The sequence below is a fragment of the Scomber japonicus genome, chromosome 22, assembly GCF_027409825.1.
Source record: "Scomber japonicus isolate fScoJap1 chromosome 22, fScoJap1.pri, whole genome shotgun sequence".
NCBI classification, from domain to species: domain Eukaryota; kingdom Metazoa; phylum Chordata; class Actinopteri; order Scombriformes; family Scombridae; genus Scomber; species Scomber japonicus.
This window is the reverse complement of record NC_070599.1, coordinates 27,802,671-27,829,690: the sequence shown is the minus strand read 5'-3', so window position 1 is coordinate 27,829,690 and position 27,020 is coordinate 27,802,671. Positions and strand designations below refer to the sequence as shown.

The window sequence follows — 27,020 nt, the reverse complement described above, 5'->3', positions numbered from 1 at the left end:
GATCTCAGGACAGAGCCGGCCTTCTTCATCAGTTTAAACAGTCTCTTCCTGTCTGCGGACAACATGCTGTCCCAGCAGACCCCCCCCCCATAAAAGATGGCTGATGCCACCACAGTGTCATAGAAGGTCCGTCAGGAGAACTCCCTATTCTCCAAAGACCTCAGTCTCCTGAGCAGGTAGAGTCTGCTCCTTCTTATAAAGTGCAGTGGTGTTGTCAGTCCAGTCCAGGTTATTGTTCAGGTGAACACTGAGATACTTGTGAGATGTCACCATGTCAGTGTCCGTTCTCTGGATGTTCACCGGTGTCAGAGGGGAGAGTCTGTACCTGTGTAAGTCCACCACCATAAGTGTATCTGACACAAAGTCCCGAGACCTCATATACTGTAGTTTGTAAGGTAGTCCAGGATCGAGGATGTGAGGTGATCCTCTCCTGTATGCTGAAGCTTGTCCATCAGGAACACAGGCTGTATTGTATTGAAAGCACTGGAGAAATAAAAAATGAAACATCATGTTAGCAGTAATCTGTGAGATGTTGGAGCCAGCAGACTTTTAGTAACTTCATGTGTTTGCTGCTGATGTCTAATGTTGCTGTCATCACTTATTCAGATTAACTTCTTTTATTAAAGTTATTTCTTACTAATTCAGCAACTTGGTTTTATACATAAAGGGTTAACTAAAGCTTTCATGTGACTGTTAATAATATAAACTACTATGAATTAGTTTCCAGCAGAGTAAACCACAGCATTCACACCTATAGAGGAAGGAAGTCGTGTTTATCTGCAGTGAACAAACAAAGTCATTCTCACATCACCGAGAGGCAGAATGGACCAAACATCTCTTCTGTGGCTCTGTGAGTACAATCTGTACTGTCCAGGTTTAATAATTATACTTATAACATGTCAGCTGAGTTATACACAATACATGCTGATATATGGTTTTAAACTCATCTAAACATGACATGTGGTCACTGACTCTTCTCTCTGAGCAGAGGATGAACGGTCAGACAGTGAACAATATAGAAATGTTTCAAATAATTAAACTTGCAGCAAGATACGTTTTTGTCAATCACTCCAATAATCTAAATTTGAATGTAAACACGTTGACCATCCTCAGATGTTGTTCTGGTTTTATCTCTTACTGACATTAATATGAACATTTTGTAGATGAAGCTGAACTGATTATGAGCTGAATGAAGCACTGACACCAAACTCTAATATAAAAAGATAGTTTGATCATCTTTCATATTTAAATATATTTATCTGTTAAACCCAGCTCGTTAAAGGAAATATGTAACATAAAAACCAGATGTTAAGGTTTAAACAAAATTATTTATTAACCAAGGATTACAGGAATAAAATAAAGGCCGGGTGATGCTGTTCAAATAAACAAAGAAATAGAACCAAAAGAGGACTCCTAAAACAGAGCTAACAAAAAACAGAAAGGAAACCTACTGTACCAAAACCTCTATTAATAGTTGCTACACAAATACAAAAGGTGAGCTAATACAAATAGCTACATATTTATCTATTAATATATCACATCTGTGTAGTTTAGTGATGATTTGATGTGTTTCTGGTTTGTTCTTTTGTCTCTTTAGTTGTGAGCTCTCTGCTGTTCTGCTCAACAAACCAAGGTCAGTAAACTTCTTATCTGATGATGTAAAGCTGTTGAAGGGTCACTCTGCTGATGAATATCAGTTAGTTAGTCCTCCTCAACCTCTGGAAACAGCTGGAAGTAAAGGTTAGGTTTTTCTAAAGACCACTTCTGCAATGAAACCCATGACTTCTACTTCCTGTAAAACTGAATATCTTAAATGATGACATCATTCTGCCCTTGTGGTTATAAATGAAAATTTCAAACATTCATATTATTTATATATATATTATATTATATTATATTATATATATATATATATATATATATATATATATATATATATATATATATATATATATATATATATATATATATATATATATATATATATATATATATATATATATATATATATATATATATACTATATGAGCAGATATGATCATAATATATAGTTGGAGATAGTTAGAGTAGATATTGATGGTGATAATAATAATAGAGCAAATGTCTGTTTTTTCATGGGGTGATTTTAAAAATTGATATTTCTACCCAGAATCGATTTTTATTTTATTTTAGAGGCTCTATTTTGGCCAAGTGTTTTATTTTATTACCTTACAGCACTACCTTCTCTGCGCCACTGCAAAAATGACCTGACGTTGACTATGTTGATCACTTGCTCGATTTTATTAGAAGTTGCTAGCAGCTAGTTAACCATATAGCTTTTGGCTTTGGTGTAGGCTTCATAACACAACCTGCTCCTCCCTTCATAACACGACCTGCTCCTCCCTTCATAACAGAACCTGCTCCTCCCTTCATAACACAACCTGCTCCTCCCTTCATAACACAACCTGCTCCTCCCTTCATACACAATCTGCTCCTCCCTTCATAACACTCCCTGCTCCTCCCTTCATAACACTCCCTGCTCCTCCCTTCCTAACACAACCTGCTCCTCCCTTCATACACAACCTGCTCCTCCCTTCATAACACAATCTGCTCCTCCCTTCATACACAACCTGCTCCTCCTTTCCTCCCTTCATACAAAATCTGCCCCTGCTCCTCACTTCATAACACAACCTGCTTCTCCCTTCATTACACAACCTGCTCCTCCCTTCATACACAATCTGCTCCTCCCTTCATACACAACTGCTTCTCCCTTCATACACAATCTGCTCCTCCCTTCATACACAACCTGCTCCTCCCATCATACACAACCTGCTCCTCCCTTCATACACAACCTGCTCCTCCCATCATACACAACCTGCTCCTCCCTTCATACACAACCTGCTCCTCCCTTCATACACAATCTGCTCCTCCCTTCATACACAACTGCTTCTCCCTTCATACACAATCTGCTCCTCCCTTCATACACAACCTGCTCCTCCTTTCATAACACAATCTGCTCCTCCCTTCATAACACAATCGGCTCCTCCCTTCATAACACAATCGGCTCCTCCCTTCATAACACAATCTGCTCCTCCCTTCATAACACAACCTGCTCCTCCCTTCATACACAACCTGCTCCGCCCTTCATAACACAACCTGCTCCTCCCTTCATAACACAACCTGCTCCTCCCTTCATACACAACCTGCTCCTCCCTTCATAACAGAACCTGCCCCCCCTTCATAACACAACCTGCCCCCTCCCTTCATATACAAACTGCTCCTCCCTTCATACACAACCTGCTCCTCCCTTCCTACACAACCTGCTCCTCCCTTCATACACAACCTGCTCCTCCCTTCATAACACAACCTGCTCCTCCCATCATACACAACCTGCTCCTCCCTTCATACACAACCTGCTCCTCCCTTCATAACACAACCTGCTCCTCCCATCATACACAACCTGCTCCTCCCTTCATAACACAACCTGCTCCTCCCTTCATACACAACCTGCTCCTCCCTTCATAACACAACCTGCTCCTCCCTTCATAACACAACCTGCTCCTCCTTTCATAACACAACCTGCTCCTCCCTTCATACACAACCTGCTCCTCCCTTCATAACACAACCTGCTCCTCCTTTCATAACACAACCTGCTCCTCCCTTCATACACAACCTGCTCCTCCCTTCATAACACAATCTGCTCCTCCCTTCATAACACAATCTGCTCCTCCCTTCATACACAACCTGCTCCTCCCTTCATAACACAACCTGCTCCTCCCTTCATAACACAACCTGCTCCTCCTTTCATAACACAATCTGCTCCTCCCTTCATACACAACCTGCTCCTCCCTTCATACACAACCTGCTCCTCCCTTCATATACATCCCTCCAATACAAAGCTTCAACAATTAGTGTCCTCAGTTCCCAAAAAGGAAAGATGATATAACACAGTGGTAAACATGCCCCTGTCCCAGCTTTTTTGGAACGTGTTGCAGGCATCAAATTCAAAGAGAGTGAATATTTGCAAAAAAACACAGTTTATCAGTTTGAATTTAAATATATTGTCTTTGTAGTGTATTCAATTGAATATAGGTTGAAAAGGATTCGCAAATCATTGTATTCTGTTTTTATTTACGTTTTACGCAATGTCCTAACTTCATTGGAATTGGGGTTGTACATCAATCTGACTGAATTACCATTTTGATTTAATTTCATTAACTAAGCCTGTTCAATTACGTTTCCCTCTCAGCCTCTCTGACTGTGAGTCCCAGCAGATCTCAGATGTTTGAAGAAGAATTTGTCTCTCTGAGCTGTGAGGATGCTGGATGGAAGCTGAGGAGGAACACAACCATAGTAACCAGGAAGGAGTGTGGAGACGGCTGGGGAAGATTATCTGGTTCCTCCTGTAACATCAGCTTCATTCAAACATCAGACAGTGGAGTTTACTGGTGTGAGTCCAGAGAGGGAGCAACCAGTAACAGCATCAACATCACTGTCACTGGTAAGATCAGACTGTGGAGTTAGTATTGATGAAGCTGAGTGTAAATGATGAAATGCTGTAGTTTGTCTCTGTGTTGAGGTGGACCAGTGATCCTGCAGAGTCCTGTCCTCCCTGTGATGGAGGGAGATGGTGTCACTCTGCACTGTAAAACAAAGACCTCCAATCTCACAGCTGATTTCTATAAAGATGGCTCCCTCATCAGGACTGAGCCTGCAGGTCACATGACCATCCACCATGTTTCCAAGTCTGATGAAGGCCTCTACAAGTGTGACAGCAGCAGTCATGGAGAGTCTCCATTCAGCTGGATCTCTGTCACAGGTGAGGAAGTTACCTTTGATTTCACCACTTATTTCATCCACATGTTCACCTGACCAGGTGGGATTTCTTCTACAGAAAAACCTACAACCACAGCCCCGACCCTGGTATCTGAAGCCCCGCCCTGTATACAAACAACCCCGCCCCCTGCATCTGAAGGCCCGCCCCCTGTCTCAGCTCCCTCCCAGCTTGTGTTCACACTGATCTGCCACCTAGTGGTGGTCTGTCCGTACTTCATCTCCACTCTCCTCATGGTGTCTTTATATCAACACAGACCCACAGGTAACACTCTGAATCACTCACTCACTTTACAGACACTCAGAAACTATCAATCAATCAATCAGGTTCATTCTGGTGTGGATGATTGAAAGTTGATTAATTACCTACATTTCTAAACTGCTTTGACAGGAAATGACCCACCTATCTCTATGGCAACGCCCCCACCCATCCAGGCTGAGCAGGGATTGGATGAGGACTATGATGACATCATCCCCTCCGTCACCACAGAGCATCACTTCTGAACTGAACCAATGAGTCGTCGTTCTGAAGCTTCGAGTCATGAATGAAAAACATCAGAGGAGCTGAAACGCTTCCTGAGGAACTCCTCATGTTCTAGTTTGACTTGAAGTTACAGAGAAGACAGGAAATAGTTTATATTTCTGCTGCTGTCTGTCTGTCTCTGTTCTACTAAAGAAAACATCATTATTTTCTGCCATGATGTTATAAACTTGTTTTCTTAAATCTGGTAAAATCATGTGCAGAGCAGCTTCACATCCATTAATGCATCTACTGTTTGTCTTGTTGTTCATTTTATGACTTCATGTTTAGTTATTGATGTAACACCAGTGTACAAACATTTCTGCAGGATTAAAAAGTACATGATGATTCACAGTGCTGAGTAGTCTTTGAAACACCAAAGTAAGAGGTGCAGTGGTTCTAGACATACAACCCATAAAAAAAGACAAAAGCCTCATTCAGACAAGGGACACATGAGACAATAACAGTGTTTACAGTTTCAAATGTTTTAATTGGGTAGTAAACTAATACAGTGATAGAAAAACAACATAATAATTTGTAATTTTTGAAAAACTGAAAAGAAATACATAAAAACAGTAAATTAAATTAAATATACAAGCCTCTTAACTTAAGTATAGTTAAGGACATTTTCCAGTGTTGCATTAGTTCTTACTGCTCTCTCATTGTCCCTCCATACAGTCATTGCCTCTCTGTGCTGCTCAGACTTTGAATGAAGTGTAAATCCTCTCTCTTTGTACGTTGCCTTGTTCCAGTTTGTGTCTCTTGGCTGTTAGAAGGGCTGAAACGTCTGCAGGCATAACAATAGCCAACAACGTTTTCAGTCCAGACCAAAATCTAGTCTTGTATTTTCAATCACACAAATAAAAGAGTTTTACTCACCTTCAGTTCAATTGTTTGGTTGATCTTTTAATGTGTCAAAACCCATCTTGTGTACTGTATACCTGTCATACATAGAGAGCCTGTAAACTTTTTCTTTTGTTTGCTGGTTTGTCTGTAAAAGACAAAAATTCTCTTGGCTGTGTGGTCGAAGTCTGCTCAAAAATTACTGTAGTAAAGTTGATTGATCTAAACTCTCTCTGGAAGCGTCGGGTCCTCCAGAAAGCAGTAAGTATCATCAACAGTGAGCACGCTCTTTCTAAAGAATTCACATTAACACAGAAAGACAAACCGCTACTTCAGTTCATTCATTCCTCCTACTATTCAGCAGCTTAATGCAGAATAAGATTTCTTTTTCTTTTCCTGGGGCCTGTAACAATCCTTTATATATTTGTTATGTGCATAAAGTCCTGGAACTTCATTTTGCACTTGCACTTTACTCTACTCAGAGCAACATTCTTGTGCAATATTCTCAAGCACTTTATTCAGCTGTTTCTTATTCAGATGTATTTAGTGTAGTATTGTGTAGTATTGTATTTTACTTCCCCTCTGGTCATTTGTCACTTGCTCTGATGTTGTGTGGGAGCGAATGTCGTTGATTACAGTTTGTTTGAGTGAGGTTGGGCTCGTAGAAACTGAATTGCCCCTCTGGGATAAATAAAGCTGAATCTGAATCTGATAAATTCAAATTTTCCCGCGCTCTGTCCCTCCCCTTTCTTCTCTCCTGTAGTCCGGTCGGATCTCTTAAGGCAGCACACAGTCCGGTCGGAAACTGCTGAGCCACTTTATTTCCGCCTTTCCCTTCAGTACAAAACGAAAGAAATCTGTCATTTTATTATTAATGCAGACTCAAAACTGTTTTTATCAGGCTTTATTATCTAAATGTTTTAATTCAGACTCAACACATCAGATTATTATACATTATTCATCGCATTTAATTTCAATTTTTCTCCTGCATGCATTGGTCTCAGTTTTTATCTTTTTAATTTGTTTTTATTTCTTTTCTTCATATTGTCTCTTGTTGTCTCATTATCAGTTTGTCAGTAGACTGAAACACTTTGATTAATTGATTGATTGATTGATTGATGTAACTTCAAGTGTAAAATGCATCACAGTGGAAGGTTTTACTTTAAACACTTTTATTGTCTTTACATTTTCAAACACTCTGCAGAACAAATGTGTAAAAATCATCAGAAACAAAAACTTCACCTGCAGAATAAACTAAATGTTTATGATGCATTTAAACTCAGTACATTCAAACAGTAAAACATTTAAATTCAAGCTGTAAATATGAACAGAACAGTGATTGAGTGAAAAACAAACTACTAATAATAATAAACATATAAACATAAGAGGAGCGAAGAGCAATGTGAACAGAGGAAAGGAAACAATGGAATATAAAAATAATTATTTCTCACATTATTCATTTACATCTGAACACAGAATTCTGTATTTTATATTTTTCTCCACAAAGTTCAATCAATTCAGATTATTTACAGTCACATAGAGATATTTATAGTTGAGAGTTTTACACTTTGAATCATCATCAGACGAGCTGAGAATCAAAGTATGAAGAAGCTCCACACTGTTTGTTTGTTTTCAGGATATTTAAATCAAAACATTTACAGCTGAGTTTTATTACTGATATTAATCTACATTTATATTTCATTTCTTTTTCTACGTGTTTTAAATCCTCAGCTGTTTGCTTTCTGTCTTTGTTTGTGTGTGATGTTTGTTTTTCTCTTTTTCTTTGTGAGTCCATCTCCATGTTAAACACTTTGTAAAGGCTTTAAAAACAGAATGCAGGACAGCAGAGCGTAAGTGGAGAAAAACTAAACTTCAAATTCACCTTGACCTCTACAAACACAGTCTTTGTAATTTTAAATATGAGTTACTCAAAGCTAGACAGCAACACTTTTCTGAAATAATTAATAAGACCTGAGTTTAAAAAGCTGCATAAAAATAAAGTTTTACTAAAACAAGCTTTCTGATTTCTATCAGAAAAAAGTAGAAACTATTTACAATGGATTTCTCTGAACTCAGTTTCTTCTGTTAGTTTTCTCTGTTTCACTAATTCATGCATTAACCTCACTGCTTCTTCTTACTGGATCTACTCTTGTTCAGGTTTCTCTCTTTGGAAAGCTCTTTGTCAATTCTTTTTATTATTAATCTCATTACAAAGTTTCAGTTATGTCTTTTTAAACTTTACTTTCTTTCACATTTGGATGATTTTTCTCTTTGTGATGAAGAAAGCTCCGTCACTGTCAGACGGACAGTTCATCAACACATTTTAAAAAGACCACAATAAGGTGGCAATCTAAAGCCCAATTTCCACTGAGTCCGGCAGCGGCGCGTTACAGCTGCGCCGCGGTAACCGGAGCTGATAGGTAACACTATAACCAATGAGAGTATCTCCACCGGGAACGTTTCAGCAGCGTGTCAGCAACGGCTCAGCAGCGGCTCCCGCGCCGCAGCGCTATCAATAGGTAGCATTTCTATTTTTGACGGAGCCGTTTCCAACTCGCGACAAGCTCAACAGAGCAGATTGCACCAGACAGGAAGTCCGACACTGAATCGGCATAATAAAACTTCCGTTTTTCAAAATAAAACAACCCGTGCAGCCTCCCGATCGTATTCCAGCAACAAACAGGAATAAAACAGTCAGATAAAGACTCCATCTAGCTACGTAGCCTACTGACAGATGGGATAAGCACATAAATCAAAGAAAATTACCAAATCAACCAAAATTGAGCAAGTTAACAAAATCGGGCCATTTAGTTGTGCTGCTACTACAGTAATTACTGTAGACTAAAGGCACTCGTTCGGGTTTGATTGGGCTGCCGTAATTACTGTATTAACAGTGCAACGTCATTTTAAAAGGCAGCTTTCTCTACCAGAGCTCCGCTGCTGTAACGCTCACGGTGTGAGTTGACGCCGGGCAGAGGACGGAGCTAACCCGTAGCACAGCCGTTCCGCGCCGCTGACGGACCCAGTGGAAATCCCCAGTAAGGAGTTCTGAGTTTTACTTTGATTCAGTTTCTGTGGAGTTTTTACACTGGAGTATCAGAGATGTTATGAGTGATGTTTATTGACTGTTTTCATTCTCTTGAAGCTGCTAAATAAACTCTGTATTATCAACAGGTGGGTCTGATTTATACTCTGATTTATACTCTGATTTATACTCTGATTTATACTCTGAACGTCCTTTACGCTTCTTGTAGGTCACAAGACCAACAACAGCAAGACCAACAACATTCACAGCAGCAGAGACAACCAGAAAAACTGACAGCAGAATTACTCCAAGCTGTCCAGACTTGTCTTTTCCAGACTCTGGTTCTTTTCCAGACTCTGGGTCTCCACCTGTTGGACCCACAGAGCAGAAACGGGTGTGAGGTATCAGCTGTCAGGTACAGTCCAGAAGTATTTGGACAGTTCCACATGTTTGTGTTAAAGGGTTTTATTTCCCTCACAGTTCTTTCTATACTGATGTAAAAATAGTCACATTAAAGCTGAGACTTTAATGTGGTATCCATTATTTTATTTACAAGTCAATGTGCTGAAGCCTGAAGAACAAAACATGTGGAACTGTGAAAATGTGATCATACTCCTGTCCAAATGTGGAGCTATCATTTCTCACATCTACAAACTCACCTGTAACATTCAGGAAGACGATGCTGCTGACTTTAATCTGAGTAGTTCTCTCCTCTATATAGCCACACACATATGTTCCTCCATCATTTTTGTTCACGTTCTTCAGAATCAGAGACAGGTCACCGTTCTTCATCTCATCGTCCTCCAGCTGCACCCGTTTCACATAAGATGGATCCTGGTCTGCTGTGTTCAGATGCCCGTCTCGCTTCAAGTAGACACGTTTCTTAAGGTCAGGTCTGGTCCACTGAACAACTGCTATGATGGCGTTGTTTGGAGCTTGACATGGCAGAGTGACAGTCTCTCCAGGTTTTGCTGTTATCTGATGTTCCTGTAGCTCTAAAGAACAATAAAAAACATCCAGAGGAGAAAAATCAGTTTTAAAATTCTTCACTTTTTATGTTTCATCATTAAAAGTGAAACAAGTGAATGTTCAGTATTGGTATAAAATGTGATGTTTGTCATTTCAAACTGCTCATAAATACAGAATCTGCTGTTATTATTAATACAGGTGAACTGAACTCTTCTATTTGCACATTCTGTGAGTCATTTCTAACTTCTGAAGGATGAATAAAAGATGAGTTTCACTACATTAGGCAGTTCCATCCATTAGTGTTGTTGATGGAAACATGTGGCAGCTGTACATTATATAGTAGATATGAATATAGATGATATAGACTCTGGTTTTGACCATGGTTCCTGTGAGTTAAAACAACATTTTACTCATCAGCATCACTGCTGTGATGTGAAGTGGAGGTTTGGCTCCAATTAATTTTCTACAGTTTTACTTTACATCTGAGTGTCAGAGATGGATGGGGAAATTTCTAGAGATGCATCGAGATGTAGACGTGGAGGACTTTGCATCGATTAACAAAAGTCAAGAATCGATTATTTAAACGTTAACTTGATGTTGGTGGACGACAAAGGTGAGAGCAGTCAATGGAGTAATGCAGAATGTAACTAGTAGTGTAACTACTTTCCACAGGGAGTAATTACGTCAGTAACGTAACGCATTACTTTAAAAAAACTAACGAGTTACATTTTTTAAGTAACTTCCCCAAAAACTGGTAATGACTCATCATGTTAAAACTGATACAGATGAGGAAGTTAAACTGCGCCATTACAGGGAGGAGTCCGGAAACCTGCCAGCAAGCAGATACAACTTATATAGCCTATATATATAGGCCTACTTATACACTACAGTTTAATATTGATCAGTAGCTGGTTAATATTGATCAGTAGCTGGTTAATATTGATCAGTAACAGGTTAATATTGATCAGTAACAGTGTAATATTGATCAGTAACAGTTTAATATTGATCAGTAACAGGTTAATATTGATCAGTAACAGTTTAATATTGATCAGTAACAGGTTAATATTGATCAGTAACAGGTTAATATTGATCAGTAACAGGTTAATATTGATCAGTAACAGTTTAATATTGATCAGTAACAGTTTAATATTGATCAGTAACAGGTTAATATTGATCAGTAACAGTTTAATATTGATCAGTAACAGTAGGTGAAGCAGAGTTACAGTGTTCAGTAAATATAAATGTCACAGCTTACCTTCAGAGACAGAACAGGACAGGAAACATACGAGGAGAAACACGACAGCAAACATCTTTCTCTTCTTCTCTTCTTACTTTCCTCAACAAACTTCATTAGTTGATGAATTCCAGACCAGCGACGCTTTAAACTGATAATTACACAGTTAAAAGTTTAGAAGTTGATCTTTATTTCTCGTTATTTAGTCATGTTGCTGCTACTGTCTCTGAACACGCAGTGTCATGACGTCAGGCCCGCCCTGTTGCGTTCACGTGTCAGTGGACTAATAGTAAAATCGAAAGTTTCCCATATGAATAAAACTATAAACCTGTCAGTACAGTTGTATTACAGTGATGTCTGACTGTCTTCATGATGCAGATACTGAACCTAACTGACAGCTTGTGTTTAATGAGCAGCAGGAAAAACATTGTAAAGTACTTTAAATAAAAATAAAGCATCTATTTACCAGAACTCTGTTATATTTGGGTTTATCTCCATTAATGATGAACTTTGAGTATCCTAATGTGAGGCGTTCTTATGACATTTTATTTCCACATTACTCAGCTCTGATATATGAAAACATAAATATGATGCTGCAGTTTACAGAGAAACACTGAAGTAAACTCAGCGCCAGCTGAAGAGAGGAGGAGTTCCTGGTGTGTCACGTGATTTATAAGAAAACGTTTCATGAGAAACTGTTTTCAGTTTTATTTCAGTGACTCTGAAGTTTATTACATGATTTTACAGTTTATTACACATGATGTGCATTTTTACACAACATATGAACGAGAACAACAGAATCATTTCAACTTCATATTCAGCTGAACAGTCAAACTGATTATTCTTATTATTATTATAATTATATTATTCTGAGGAAACATTAATGTTCTCATCACAACCACGAGATGAGTTTTAATTTGTTCATGTGTACTTTGTACATGAAAAACTCACATTTAGTAATATATTCACTGAAATCAGTCATAAAGATGCATTGATGTATTTTGGCCACCAGATGTCGCTGTAGGACTCCAGTCTGCCGTCAGTCAGCAGTCAGAGTGGATTTACCTTCATTTCCTCTTTTTAACACAATAAATGTTGATTTTAATCTTTTATTAATGCAGCATTTCCTCCAAGTCATTTCTCTTCATCTTAATCTACTGTTCATGAAACTCAACTCAACACTTCCTCCAAGATTTTCAGTGTAAAAGCCCAACAATAAAGGGTCAGACTTTTAATGTGAAAAGTCAGCAGGAAGTTTAGAGTTTTATTGCTGTTAGTTTAACGATGGAGAGAAACAACAAAGTGGACAGATGGAAATAATGAAAGAGTGAATGTTTTCAGCAGTGTGGTGAGTACAACATGACTGTAGTTAGACTAGAATTAGTGGAAGAGGAATTTATACTGAGCTCATTATAACAACAGGTCAATTCAATTCAATTCAAAACACTTTCTTTGCCCCCGAGGGGCAATTTAAAAGGCACCAACATGGAGAACATGCTGAGGTTTATTAACAGCTGATTAAACCTGATCAGTCTGCTCCTCTGCAGCTCCACACTATATTTAAGAACTGATAGTAAACTAGTTAAATACTATCAATCCATCGATGGTTAATAATATAAACTAGTGTAAATTAGCCATTTCCTGCTAAGTGCTGCAGAGTAAACCACACAGCAGCATGCTCTCCTTCAAAGGAAGGAAGTTGGGTTTAACTGCTGTGACCAAACTGAGTTGTTCTCATATCAGTGAGAGGCAGAATGGACCGAACATCTCTTCTGAGGCTCTGTGAGTACAATCTGTACAATCTGTACTGTCCATATTTAAATCATTATATTTATAACATGTAGCTGAGTTATAGAAGAGAGGAGGTGAGATACATGGTTATTTATCATTCATGTATCCCTGAAGGAACTGACACTGAGAAATACATAAATATAATCAAACTATGAATATAGTGTTAATATATAATAATAATGTTACATTGATATATTTAGTTAGTTTGCTTGTCTGAAAACAGAAACAGTAAAAATGTTGTTTTGTGGATATTTTAATTGACTTGTTGAAGCCATTCATTCATTAGTTCACGTTGAGTAGACAGTGTGAGTCTATATACCTCTTCTCTTTGGCTTTTGACACCATGTAGTGTGCTGATTGTATGTATATACATGTATACGTTTATCTTGTGCGGGCAGTGTACTTAATTTATTTCATTTATTGCTTTTATCTTTTTATTGTGTTTTATCTTGTTGTGCAGCACTTTGGAAACACTTGTGTTTGTTAAAATCGTGCTATATAAATAAAGTTGATTGGATATATCCCTAAATTACACAGTCAAATAGAATAAGAACACACACTGTTACACTAACAATATATTTACCAATGTTATTGAAAGGGAGGTAGTAAGTGGATCTGAAGTTTCCAAAATACCACAGTAAAAAGTCTGTTGCAATATTAGTGAGGAACTTTAAACATGTTAAACACTTAAAACATTTAAAACAAAGTTTTAAAATAAATTACTGAACAAAAATAAAAATGTGTGACCACAAAGGAACATTGTCAGGTTATTAAAGTTTTGTTTGTTTGACGTTTGTTATCATGTACTGTATAAATAAATGACCTAACTGTCTGTTTTTGGTTGCAGACCAAAATACATTTTAACATATTACAAGATTTTTCTTACAATGATTTTATTTCATGCAGGACCAGATCAAACCAGATCTTGCAAATGAGAATCAAAATAAGGTATATAAATAATATATAGGGCTAAAAGTATTATTATTATTATCTCTGTAATAATAATAATAATAATAAGTTTAATTTATATAGGGCATTTCACAAACCCAAGGACACTTTACAATGTAGAAAATGTAGAAAAGGAAGGGCAGTCACAGAGGGATTGAGGGAGAGAGTTTGGGGGCCATGGTGAGACGGACCGGCTTCCCAAGGTGGACAGTTTGGTGTGTGGGACTGTGAAGGGAGTCAGGAGTTCGCTGAGGTATAAAGGAGCCAGGCTATGGAGGGATTTGAAGCTTTGAAGGTGAGATTTTATCTGAGACAAAACAGGGAGGCAGTGCAGCTGAGAGAGGATGGGGTGAAGTGGGCCGTGAGGATTCTGGCTGCTGAGTTCTGGATGTATTCTAGTTTTTGGCTGGATCTTGCCGGGTGACCAATGAAAAGGGAGTTACAGTGGTTAATGTGGGACATGATGAATGTGTGAACCAGAGTCTGAGCATGAGAGTTTGAGTGAAATGTCTTAGTGAGGGAATTAATGTGAGCATCAAAGGTGAGAGTCGAAGAGGATGCAGAGGTTCCTGACTGCTGGTGCGGGGGTGAGAGACAGACTGCCGATGGTTAGAGTGGAGAGTTTTAGAGATGATGATTTGGAACCAATGAACAGTACTTCTGTTTCATCAGAGTTGAGTTTGAGGAACTTTTTATGCATCCAAAATGTGTAAATCTGACAGTTAGCTAGGCTGCTGGAGGGGGAATCGTTGGGGGAATGAGAGTTTATGTAGAGCTGAATATCATCGGCATAGCGTAACAATGGAAACTAAGACCATGATTTTAAATGATCTGGCCAATAGGTAGGATGTACAGGGGGAACAGGAGGGGTCCAAGAACAGAATCCTGGGGGACACAGGTGAACGGAGAGATGGAGGATTTGTGTGGACCAAGTTTGATGAACTGTTTTCTGTTGGTGGAGCCATTGTACGGCTAGACCAGAGATTCCTACTGAAGAGAGATGAGAGATGAGGAATGATCAAGGAGGAGAATGTTGTAGTGTCAGCAGAGAGGAGGACATCATTGACCTCACACAGTACTGTGGTGTTTGCAGAAACCAGAGAGAAATGGCTCAAAAAGAGAGTGTGTGGAGAGGAATGATTCAAATGTGGGGGTAGGGTCAGGCTGACAGGAGGAAGGGTTACACTTGGAAATGAGAGAATTACATGAATGACGCTCAGACACACTTCAGCAGAGTTTATATCTCTTCATGGATCATCTGATGTATTATATTTTATATTATTGACAGATTTTCCTCTGTCTCAATATTCATGTTTTTGATTAAACAATCATATTGTCTGTTTTTTTGCAACATGATTCCTGTTATTATTATTATTATTATTATTATTATTATTATAAAGCATCAGTAAATATTAGATATTACATCTAAATAGTATATTTTATGGTTCCTCGTCTCTCTGAAGTAGAAATGTCTTGTTCTATGTCAAAGTGTAAAAGCTCAAACTAACCTGAGTGTCATTTCTCTTCAGGTCTGAGCTCACTGCTGTTCTACACAACAAACCAAGGTTAGTAAACTTCTCATCTGATCATCTAAAGCTGTTATCTGCTCACTGCTCATCTGAGATAATACATTACATCTGGAGAGAACACAGTCTTCTACATTATAGGCCTGATTTACTAAAGGTCATAACATCAAAAAATGTGCAAGCTGATCTACTAACGCAGCACGCTGAGGTTTGCATCTTTCAACTGTGTAAGATAATACACACTGTTCATTTAGTAGTTTACAGTAATGAATGTAATATGAGGTGTTTTAACCTCAGTGTGCAAAATACAGAGAGGAGAAAATGTAAATATGTTATTTAGCACAAGCATTGTGATTTACCAAACCTGAAGGTAATGTTGCTATGGTAACTGAGTCTAGATATATTAGGTTTGAATGGCAGGTATTATGTATGAATGTTTCTCTGCGTCAGTTAGGCTATTTTTAGGCTATATATATTTATACACAAAAAGAACCCAATGATTTTTCTAAATTCATGTTATAATCCATAATAATAATAATAATAATAATCTCTTAATATTGTGCTCTAAATTAACACCCACTGACCCGACAAATATGGGTGAAAATTCATTTTGCCGGGTATTTAAAAAAACTCACTAGCCAGCTTGGTCGGTGATAAATGAGGCAATCATGTCGGTCAAACCCGCTCCCCCATGACTCTTGGTCAAATTTCTCCTGTACACTACATTTCCCATGAACAACATGCCGTGACGTTTCATATGCTCATTGGTTGCGTGTTTATGAAACCATGTTTCTGGTAGAGGTGGTGACTTTGATTGACAGGTGACACTTGGTAGGGGGCGGGGCTTCAACGGACTCAGAGGCCACGCCCACAGCGTTTGGCAGCAGAGAAACAACTTTGAAGCCTAATTTCATATATTTGGCGATTTTTTTAATCATTCAAGTGGTTAACAACACACTTTTCTGTGGTATGTCAAACTCAAAACACATATTTATTCTTACTTTACACAGACTTTAACTGTAAGTAAAAGTTCACATTTTCCAGCCTGCGTCAGACGATGCTGAGTTTACTGACTACTTTTTAAAAACCAAGATGTGATGTGTGAACTATATAGGAGAGAAAATTAATGAAGCCCAATTCAAAAGTTTAAATGTGACAAAAGTTTGTTTTGTTTGTTTTTTATGTGTTTGTACCACAGTATTAAACTGTGATGTTCATGTTTTGTTGTAATACAAATAGAAACATGAATAAATAAATACCAACTAAGATAAATACTAATAAATAAAATAACCAAATAAGCCTATACTCATGCTCACAGTATACACACAAACTATACTTAAAAGCACAGAACAAACAAAAATGGCAGCAAACACAGTCATAGATAGCTGTTAATGTTGTGCTCATGCATATTTAGGTATTTAAATGTGTATACTTATCTCCACCATACACTCAAATGTTGGCAGGTAGTCAGACTCTGAAGACAGTTCAGAGAGCTCTTATGATGTTAGGATGACTTTTTATGTACTTAAATTTAATTTTATTGTAATTATTTTTAATTGGATATACATTGCCAACTTCAGTGTAAGATGAATTTAGAGCTTTAGCTGTCCTGAAAAGCACTTCATGTATGTTTGCCATGCCAAAACTATTTTAATAAAATGATCAAATCACAATCTGTTTTTTTGCAATAGAAAAAATTTGGCTACTGGAAATTCTGATTGGCTGGTAACTTCAGAAACTTACCAGCCACATTGGCTGGTGGTCAAAAAAGTGAATTTAGAGCTGTTATGATCTTTTCCTCAGCCAGTTAGGACCGGCAGATCGGGGTAATCCCTCCTGATGACGGGTTTCTCCTTGATGTGTGGCACTCATTCATGCCTGTGTGTGTAAATAATGTGAATTCATTTGAGGAACTAATTCAGCGTTTTCAGGATCTGGGCAGAAGGTTTACTCCATAAATGTGATATTTCGCCATATACATTTATGAATGATGGTCTGACAGACCGCTGCAGTGGCATGTGGCAGCTACAACTGTTAGATTATATCTGTAAGACCAAAGAGAGTAAATCACCAAAGAGCTGCACTGATTGGTTCATCAGATCATTTTCTCTCTCAGATGATTGGTTCATCCTCATCATCTGAAAACATTGTAGCAGATTTATAAACAGGCGTTATTTGGATAAACTGACCACATATTGGGAATCTAGTTGCTTTCTTTTTTCAGAGCATTGCATACAATAATGCAATTGCCAGTAGTTACTATGGATTAAAAAAAGTATAGTCTCTGCTTTAAAAAAAAATACAATTAAAAAACATATGCCTGTATACTTCCTTAGTTATAAGCCTCCTTACATTTCCTACTTCCTTATACAGGGAGGAAAACAAAGAAAAGAAAAGGAAGGGCGGACAACAATAGAACAAGGATGTATGTAACCAAAAATAAATAAAAATAAATGAATAAATAAATTATTCCATTTATAGTTATAAAGTTGTATCTTTTTCATAACCATACAGTATCTTAATGAATTTGCCATTTGCAAATTGAGTGAGAAGGTTATTTTTTCCATTAGATATGTCATTGATCGTGTCAACCCATTCTCTCATCATTGGAGGATCAGGCTGGAACCAGTCCCTAGTGATAGTTTTCCTAGCAGCAGTTATCATCATTCTTAATATATTTTTACTGACATTTCCCTCAAATAAATCAGCTTCACCCAGGAAGAATATTTTGAATTGGTTTAATATCAAATATTTCTTCTGTGGTTTTATGTACCTCTAACTAGAAATGTTTTAACCTTGGACATTCCCAAAATACATGAAGATGGTTTGCATCCCGACCCACACAACCTCTCCAGCATAAAGGGTCTTCTACTAGTGAGTTTTTAACTTTTGGTGTAATAAAGAACTTCATTAAACATTTCCATTCAAACTCCATATGTGTGAATGAATACATTTCCATTGTCGTTCACAGTAATGTTGCCCTTCCTCTTTTGTCTTCGAACCCTTGTATAGTCTCGAAATAGTACATTTAGTAGATTCACATGAATATGCCCTGAGGATTTCTTTTAGTGCTGGCTCTCCAGATCTACAGCATGTTTTTTGTTACTTTTATCATAGTAATAACGTAATTGTAAATACCATAAAAAGTCCAGTTGTTCTAGAGAAAATCCCTTTCTTATAGAGTCTGGAAGTCTTTTAATGAACTGCTAGTCTCCTCTCTGTTCTCCTACAGCTGTCCCCTCAATGTGTAACAGCCAATCAGAGAGCTTCTTACATCACCGCTCAGAGCTAATTTGCATGTTGATGATGTTTTTTCCCTCCACCTTTACTATGAATACAATCCTCTGAAAAAACAATACATACATATATTATCATAATATATGTTAATTAATATTGTGACAATTTATTGAAATCATTCATATACAAAATGTTATCAATCAGCAGCTTCTGTGCAAAATAACATGACAAAACAGACACTACTGTTGAAACTGCACTCATTCAAGTTTTTACTTTTACTGCTCCTGTCCCACTTGAGATCAAATTGGCTTGTATGTGGCCCCTGAATTAAAATGAATTTGACACCTCTGCTCTAATATATTCTCTCTAAATGGATTAAAAGCAGAAATTTGATGTTGGGTTCACAAAAGAAGAATGTGAAGTTATTCATACGTTTATTTTCACATTTTAACCCTTAATAACGTCCATATCACCCATATATAAACCTGCCACTGTCAGAGAGAACTTCTTTTATTCACTGATATTTAACAACTTTCTGATTTACTGATGATACATGAAGTGTAAATGTAGTAAAATGAACATCTTTATTCTTTACTCACTGGCTGCAGCATGGAGACACTTTTTAGATGAAAACTGTCACTAAAACTGTTTGGCTATAATTATTGTTGTTGAACAGCTGTCATTATGTTTCCCTCTCAGCCTCTCTGACTGTGAGTCCCAGCAGATCTCAGATGTTTAAAGGAGAGTTTGTCTCTCTGAGCTGTGAGGAGGACGACAGCTCTGCTGGATGGAAGCTGAGGAGGAACACAACCAGAGACACCAGGAAGGAGTGTGGAGAGGACTGGGGAAGACCAGCTGGTTCCTCCTGTAAAATCAGCTACATTCAAACATCAGACAGTGGCGTTTACTGGTGTGAGTCCAGAGAGGGAGCAACCAGTAACAGCATCAACATCACTGTCACTGGTAAGATCAGACTGTGGAGTTAGTATTGATGAAGCTGAGTGTAAATGATGAAATGCTGTAGTTTGTCTCTGTGTTGAGGTGGACCAGTGATCCTGCAGAGTCCTGTCCTCCCTGTGATGGAGGGAGATGATGTCACTCTGCACTGTAAAACAAAGACCTCCAACCTCACAGCTGATTTCTATAAAGATGGCTCCCTCATTAGGACTGAGCCTGCAGGTCACATGACCATCCACCATGTTTCCAAGTCTGATGAAGGCCTCTACAAGTGTCACAGCAGCAGTCATGGAGAGTCTCCATCCAGCTGGATCTCTGTCACAGGTGAGGAAGTTAAAGCTTCAGCAGTGATTCATAGTGAGAGAACATTTCTAACTCTACTAACACTGACTAATGAAACTGGGACATTTATCAGCATTTAACCCAAAATGTAACATGTGATCATTTTACCCAAACAAAGCTTAATGTGTAATAAACTGAACCAGTCTCAGTAATCTGATTACTTTCTGAACACTGAAATGAGTCAATATTTAAATCTGCTTTTAAATATTATTTTTGTTTAATTTTAGAGAAACCCACCACATCTCCACCTCCCCTCACTTCTACCTCTCCTCCTTCATCATCTACCTCTCCTCCTCCTCCCCTCCCCTCTCCTCTTCTCTATGTGCTGTGGTCTGTTCCACCTGTCTGTGGTCTGGTTCTACTGGTTCTACTGGTTCTCCTGGTGAGACGATGTGTTCAGAGGAAATCTGAAGGTCAGACACAGATGTTTAAATTTCAACAAACTTTTCAGTTTAGATTTTTGTATTTATTAAGTTATAATTTCTGTTAATTTGTTCAGTTTATATAAATTAAATGTCTATTAATATTCTTATATTATAAATTATATTTCTGATCATTTTGGTTCCTTTCAGCTGCTGCAGATGATGACATCACTGATGACATCACTGATGACATCACATACAGTGACGTCAAAATATCTCGTCGGCAGCCAATCAGACAGAGTGGAGGTAATGTGTTGTTCTGGCAGTATTTATTATCAAGAAGCACAAAGCCATTTGTTGTCTTTCTCTAGTTTATTCAGCCGTCTGCAGACGGACTCCTTGCTGTCTCAAGCGTGAGATGGCACAGCGAGCCCAGAGCAGAGGAAATAGTCAGATTATATACATATATACATATTATCTAGTGAAAGCATCCCCTTATTCTACCATCAGAACAATGTAAGCACAATAGTCATAATGTGAGTACAATCAGGACAATGGTTAGTCAGTAGATTATAACATGATGTTCACTCAATCAGCATTTCATGTAACATAAGTGGTTTCATGGTCAGCAGATTATGACACACACATACACCTAATAATATGACATAGTTACTCATTTGTATCAGAGAAGATGAACAATAAGAATTCCCATTACAGATGTTAGTAGAGTTAAACTTGTATGTTTGTGAGGACCTCTCTGGGTTTACAGAGTTGGGATATTTAGGATTATGGGGACAAATGAAAAACCTGTTTGAACAGAAGTCAGCAGCTCTGTGGTTTTTATGTTTTCCATTTTCTGAACATGACACTTGTTTGTTTCATAGTGTTAAAAAGAAAGCTCCTATTAACTAATGTTTGTTGCTATAATGATAAGCTGTTATAATACTTTACAAAACAGTGTCATTGATTGTAGCATGGGCATAAATAATCTGAATCTGCAGCAACAGTAGATATTTAACATATAACAGTATTATCAGGTGTATTAATGTCAGTAATGTGTTTCATCCTCCAGAGAGTGATCCAGCTGCAGTTTACTCAGCAGTGAAAACAGCTGAAGACGTCAGTTATGGACAAATAGTCATCAAACCAAACAGGAAGAGAGGTAAAGCTGCTCTGCTCTGTGTTCACCAAACCGCTCATGTTTGGTGGAACATGAGTTAACTGGAGAAACTGAGTCCATGATATGTTCTCTGCTTTCTGCTGATAGTCCCATATTACAAAGTTTATAATTTACTAATTTTTAAAACACATATAATACACTTTTAACACCACAGAAACAACTTCCTGATTTATTCTGAAGCTGGTTTCACACTTCAGTTTGACCAGATGGGTGGGGGCAATGTGTTGTTTTGTACCTTGTGGTCAAAGTGACAACTTTTTATTTATAGCAGCGAGCAGCTCTGTAGTCGTCCAGTTTCCTCTTTCACATACAAACTGTTCACTTATAGTTTGTCTTTAAGTCTTATAATGCTACATGAAAACATGATATATTCACCATAACAGTTGTACTAATATTCTGTAGCAGTGAATACAGTACACTGACAGTCCTGGTCAGAGGAACATAATGCGTGAATTCATGTCGCGGAAGGATAATTACATAGAAGGCTGCAGCATTAGCATTAGCATTAGCTACAGTGCTGATTGTGTTTTGTGGTTTCTTACCTGACTTCTCTGGAGTTTCGTCACTGCGAGTACTTTCCAACAGTGATTTGCTCTCGTTAGGCATGTTGAAAATGTCTGTGACTGTAGATAAATGTCGCCTCTCCCTTAATTGTCGTCTTTTTTGTCTTTTTTTCACAAGCTGTGAATTTTTATTTCACTTTTACAGTTCACTGTTTACAAACACAAATCATAGTCTGCTCTTCTTTGTTTTAATGGCTCTATTCTACCTTCATACGCCCGCTGCAACAAAGTAAACAGACCCATATGGTGACATTATCAGAGTCATAATCAGAAAGCCTTTATTGTCATTGTATAAGTATACAATGAACTTAGCTGTGGCACTCAAGTGATGCATTTACACATAAGAACATTTAGTGAGGTAAATTTTTATTCAATACATATAAAAGTATTTAAAGTGCAGCAAAGTGCTCAGTGCATGACTGCATTACAGTAATAAACATTATTGGGTTTTTTGTTTAATAACTGTGCTGATGACTGTTGGAAAGAAACAAGGCTGTCTTTGGGGACCAGGGCGATAGTTGCTGACTTCAAGCGGGGTGGTATGGTGGCTTGAGCCAGGGAGATGTTGAAGATCTTTGTAAAGACCCCAGTGAGCTGGTCGGCACATACCTGTTTGTTGGAAACACACGACTTAACTGGAGAAAACACCAACAGGAATCACTAAATCCTTCCTGATTCACTATATAGTGAACTACATTTATGATCCTGATATTTCATTGAAGTAGTGTCCCACAATGCAACCTGTCACATTTAGTAGATGTGAGAATAACTCCACAGCTGTCAGTGATGATGATTAGTGACTGTAGAGTGTCTGTTATATTGGGAGCAGTGACTGAGTGAACGAGGTGTCTCTACAACACCAGTGTACCATCACCAGACACTTTTTACCCAGAATTCAGTCTGTCAGGTTGTACTTTTTCTCTAAGTGGTTTATTTTAAACTATTCAGTCAGAAATGGTTTATTTTAGGTTGAAAGTTGGAAATGACCGAGTATTTCAGCTCCAGTCTGAATTACTAGAACAGAATCTGGTTTAGCTGAACAGTTTCCCAACAACCTCCATGAATTCATCTTAAACTCTTTTTAACACCACAGAAACAACTTCCTCATATTGTTTCCAGTAAGTCTATTCTGAAGCTGGTTTCTTAGTACAGTTTGACCAGATGGGTGGTGACAATCTGATTGTCTGTATTGTTCCTTGTGGTCAAAGTAACAAGTTGTTCTTATCAGCGAGCAGCTCTGTAGTCGTCCAGTTTCCTCTTTCAGATACAAACTGTTCACTTATATTTTGTCTTTAAGTCTTATAATACTACATGAAAACATGATATATTCACCATAATAGTTGTACTAATATTCTAACAGTGTAACAGTGAATACAGTACACTACCAGTCCTGGTCAGAGGTGCCACCAGACATCACATTGGGCTCCACCAGCTGTTACAGGCTGCACCAACCATGCACCATTACTATAACTACACCTGCAGAACCAACCTGACCCATTCAGAGCTTTAAATGACTTTACCTGTGCAGGCTTGTAACTCTCTTATAGTCTAATACTAACTGTATAATCTTTACTGACACTGAGCAGTGATAATATAACACTGTGTAGAAATGCAGGCAGCATTCAGTGGAGTTCAATGTTTGATACAAGCTGATAAACTCTGTAAGTAATGTGCTTCAGACTGTCTTTTACAGTCTAAATGTATCTTAATGGTAAAATTATTAAATGGAAAATCTTCTTAATATGAATGAATAACATCAAATAAACTTAAATATAAATTAACCTCTTTAATTAAAATAAATTAACATCTATAAAATCATATAATGAACGCAAACTTTTTGAATAATAATTGGGGCCCACCACCAGGCACAGGCCGCGCCAGTCATACACAATTACTGTAACCACACCTACAGGCAGCAGTCTGCAATCATATTTTAGGGTCCCTGTCATTAATGGCCCTTAGACTCATCCTAACTATTCGCCTCCAGCAGATCAGAAGTTACAGTTGTAAAATCCAAAATGTGTTTTCACAAGTTGTGAATTTTTATTTCACTCCTATCTGCAGAAGTGCAGCCCGCAAACCACACCGTGATGCAGTAGGTGATGATGCAGAACACCACCAACAGCTTCCTCTTAGCGTTGTTCCTCCTGAGCTCTCTGAGAAAATAAAGTCTCTGTTGTGCACTCTTTAGTTTCTCTGCTGTGTTTGGTGACCAGGAAAGGTTCTCAGAAACATGGACTCCTAGGAATTTAAAAGTCTGCACCCTTACCACACATACGATGATGCAGAGGAGGGCAGATCTGTCTCACGCTTCTTCCTGAAGTCCAGTATCATCTTCCTTTGTTTTAGTGGTGTTCAATGTAAAGTTATTCACTGAGCACCACTCTGACAGTCTCTGTACCTCAGCCCTGTAAGACTAACCCCCCTCCGAGATGAGCCTATGATGGTTGTGTCGTCCATGAATTTAATGGTGGTATTGGACGAGTGGGCAGGTGAGCAGTCGTAAGTGTAAAGAGTAGAGGAGAGGGCTCAGCCCTGTGGGAAGCCGGTGCTGAGAGTGATGGAGGAAGAGATGTGGGGACCAGCTTTAATTCTCTGTGAGGAAGTTTTGATCCAGGAGCAAATGGGGAAGGACAGTCCAACAGTTCACCCACCAGGTTATCTTGTATGATTGTATTGAATGCCGAGCTGAAGTCAATGAGCAACCTCACGTAGATCTTTTGGTGTTCCAGATGACTCAGCTGTGACTCAGCGCTGTGTGGACAGTGATGGCTATGGCGTCCTCAGTTGAACTGTTGGCTCTATAGGCGAACTGATGTGGATCGAAGGAGGGCAGGAGTCTGGTTTTTATGTGTATGTAGAGGACCAGTTTCTCAAAACAGTTCATTATCACAGGAGTGAGTGTAACCGGTCTGTAGTCATTCAGATCCTCCGAGGCTGTCTTTTTGGGGACAGGGGCGATAGTTGTTGACTTCAAGCGGGGTGGTATGGTGGCTTGTGCCAGGGAGATGTTGAAGATCTTTGTAAAGACCCCAGTGAGCTGGTCGGCACATACCTGGAGTACTTTGCCAAGTACTCCATCTGGTCCAGCAGCTGGATTGACTGATCTCAGCACTCACCTCACCTCCTGTTCCTTCAGTTCGAGTGGGTGGGATAGTGCACCCTCAGGCCTGATAGACACTAGGGAGAACAGTTTTTAAACCTGCTTGGTTAGAGTCCCCTGCTATGTTATGAGCACTGTTGGTGGTTTACGATGGCTAGCAAGTGGCTGAGGGCAATGCTAACATTAGGACTTGGGGAGATGTAAACAGCAGTGACAGTTATAAAACTCAACTTTCGGGGTAAATACAAAGGTCTGCATGACACCGAGAGGACTTCAAGATCAGGGCAGCAGAGTGAGGGAACAATCCTGCTGTTAGTTCACCAGTCATTGTGAATATAGATGCAGAGCCCTTCTGCTTTGCTCGGGCGTCAGGGTGGATTTTTAAAACTGTGCATATAAAACCACAGAAACAACTTCCTTATATTGTTTCCAGTAAGTGTATTCTGAAGCTGATTTCTCAATACAGTTTGACCAGATGGGTGGTGACAATATGTTTATCTGTTTATCTGTGTTATCTGACACCTTTTTATTTATAGCAGCGAGCAGCTCTGTAGTCGTACAGTTTCCTCTTTTCAGATACAAACTGTTCAGTTATATCTTGTATTTTAAGTCTTATAATGCTACATGAAAACATGATATATTCACCATAACAGTTGTACTATTATTCTGCTTTATATCACACGAATAACAGTTAATACAGTACACTACCAGTCCTGGTTAATATGAATGTGTTTTATCTTCCAGAGAGTGATCCAGCTGCAGTTTACTCAGCAGTGAAAAGAGCAGAAGACGTCAGTTATGGACAAATAGTCGTCAAATCAAACAGGAAGAGAGGTAAAGCTGCTCTTCTGTCTTTATTTCTGAACTTTGAACAGAGACAGGCTAACTGTTTCCCTCTGTTTCCAGTCTTTATGCTAAGCTAAGCTAACCACATGCTGACTACTTACTAAACCTTAACACACAATCATGAGACTGATATCAATCTTCTCATCTCATTCTCTCAAAGAAATAAAACATTTTGTTGAACTATTCCTTTACAGTTTAAGCATGTTAGGAATATCAGTCAACACTCATTTTGGCAAGAAACTTAAAGAATACAGAGATTAAACATAATGCACCATGCAGTCAAGAAGAAACTGTTCTGTGGTTTATTATACTGCAGACATCCAGCAGGGAGACATGACGGTGTTAAAGTTTTAGACCCTAATCACATTACAGCTGAAGAAGTTCTGACAGAAACATCACTGTCTCAAAGCTAATGTGGCATTATGGGGACAGTAGGGTTTATGGGGACATCAGGGTTTATGGGGACCGCAGGTGTTCTTGGCATCCAGACTAAATATTAAAATGAGGATCATCTAAAGGATTTTTTAATGATTTTATTATCATCAAACATTGAAACATCTCTGCAGCTGCTAAATATCAGCAGTGACAGGAGTGATTTCCTGAGTTAATCCTTCTCCTAAAACTAGGACCATAAATGTGTGAATTATTGTCCAGTTAGGAGAGATTTCCTGCTCTGAGAAGCTTCATGAATTCAGGTCCAGAGTTCACATCTCATCACAGACCTGCAGTGAAACTTTGTCTTTACATGAACTGTCACCAAGA

At 38.4% G+C, this 27,020-nt stretch overlaps 1 protein-coding gene across 1 annotated transcript; it reads left to right on the top strand.

Annotated features, from left to right (window-relative positions):
- Window positions 1-801: 801 nt before the first annotated feature.
- LOC128383672 (Fc receptor-like protein 5) lies at window positions 802-25,100 on the top strand. Its single transcript, XM_053343260.1, has 7 exons — window positions 802-850; window positions 1,598-1,633; window positions 19,605-19,868; window positions 19,947-20,186; window positions 20,432-20,482; window positions 20,777-20,872; window positions 25,042-25,100. The coding sequence occupies exons 1-7, from the start codon at window positions 823-825 to the stop codon at window positions 25,098-25,100; spliced, it is 774 nt and encodes a 257-aa protein (XP_053199235.1). The 5' UTR covers window positions 802-822.
- Window positions 25,101-27,020: the final 1,920 nt, after the last annotated feature.

Excerpts from the sequence above, each read along its gene's own strand:
- LOC128383672 (XM_053343260.1), top strand. The coding sequence starts at position 823 with ATGGACCAAACATCTCTTCTGTGGCTCT. Across the intron at positions 20,187-20,431 it reads CAGCTGGATCTCTGTCACAG|AGAAACCCACCACATCTCCA; the intron begins GTGAGGAAGTTA and ends GTTTAATTTTAG. Across the intron at positions 20,873-25,041 it reads GCCAATCAGACAGAGTGGAG|ATGACTCAGCTGTGACTCAG; the intron begins GTAATGTGTTGT and ends TTGGTGTTCCAG.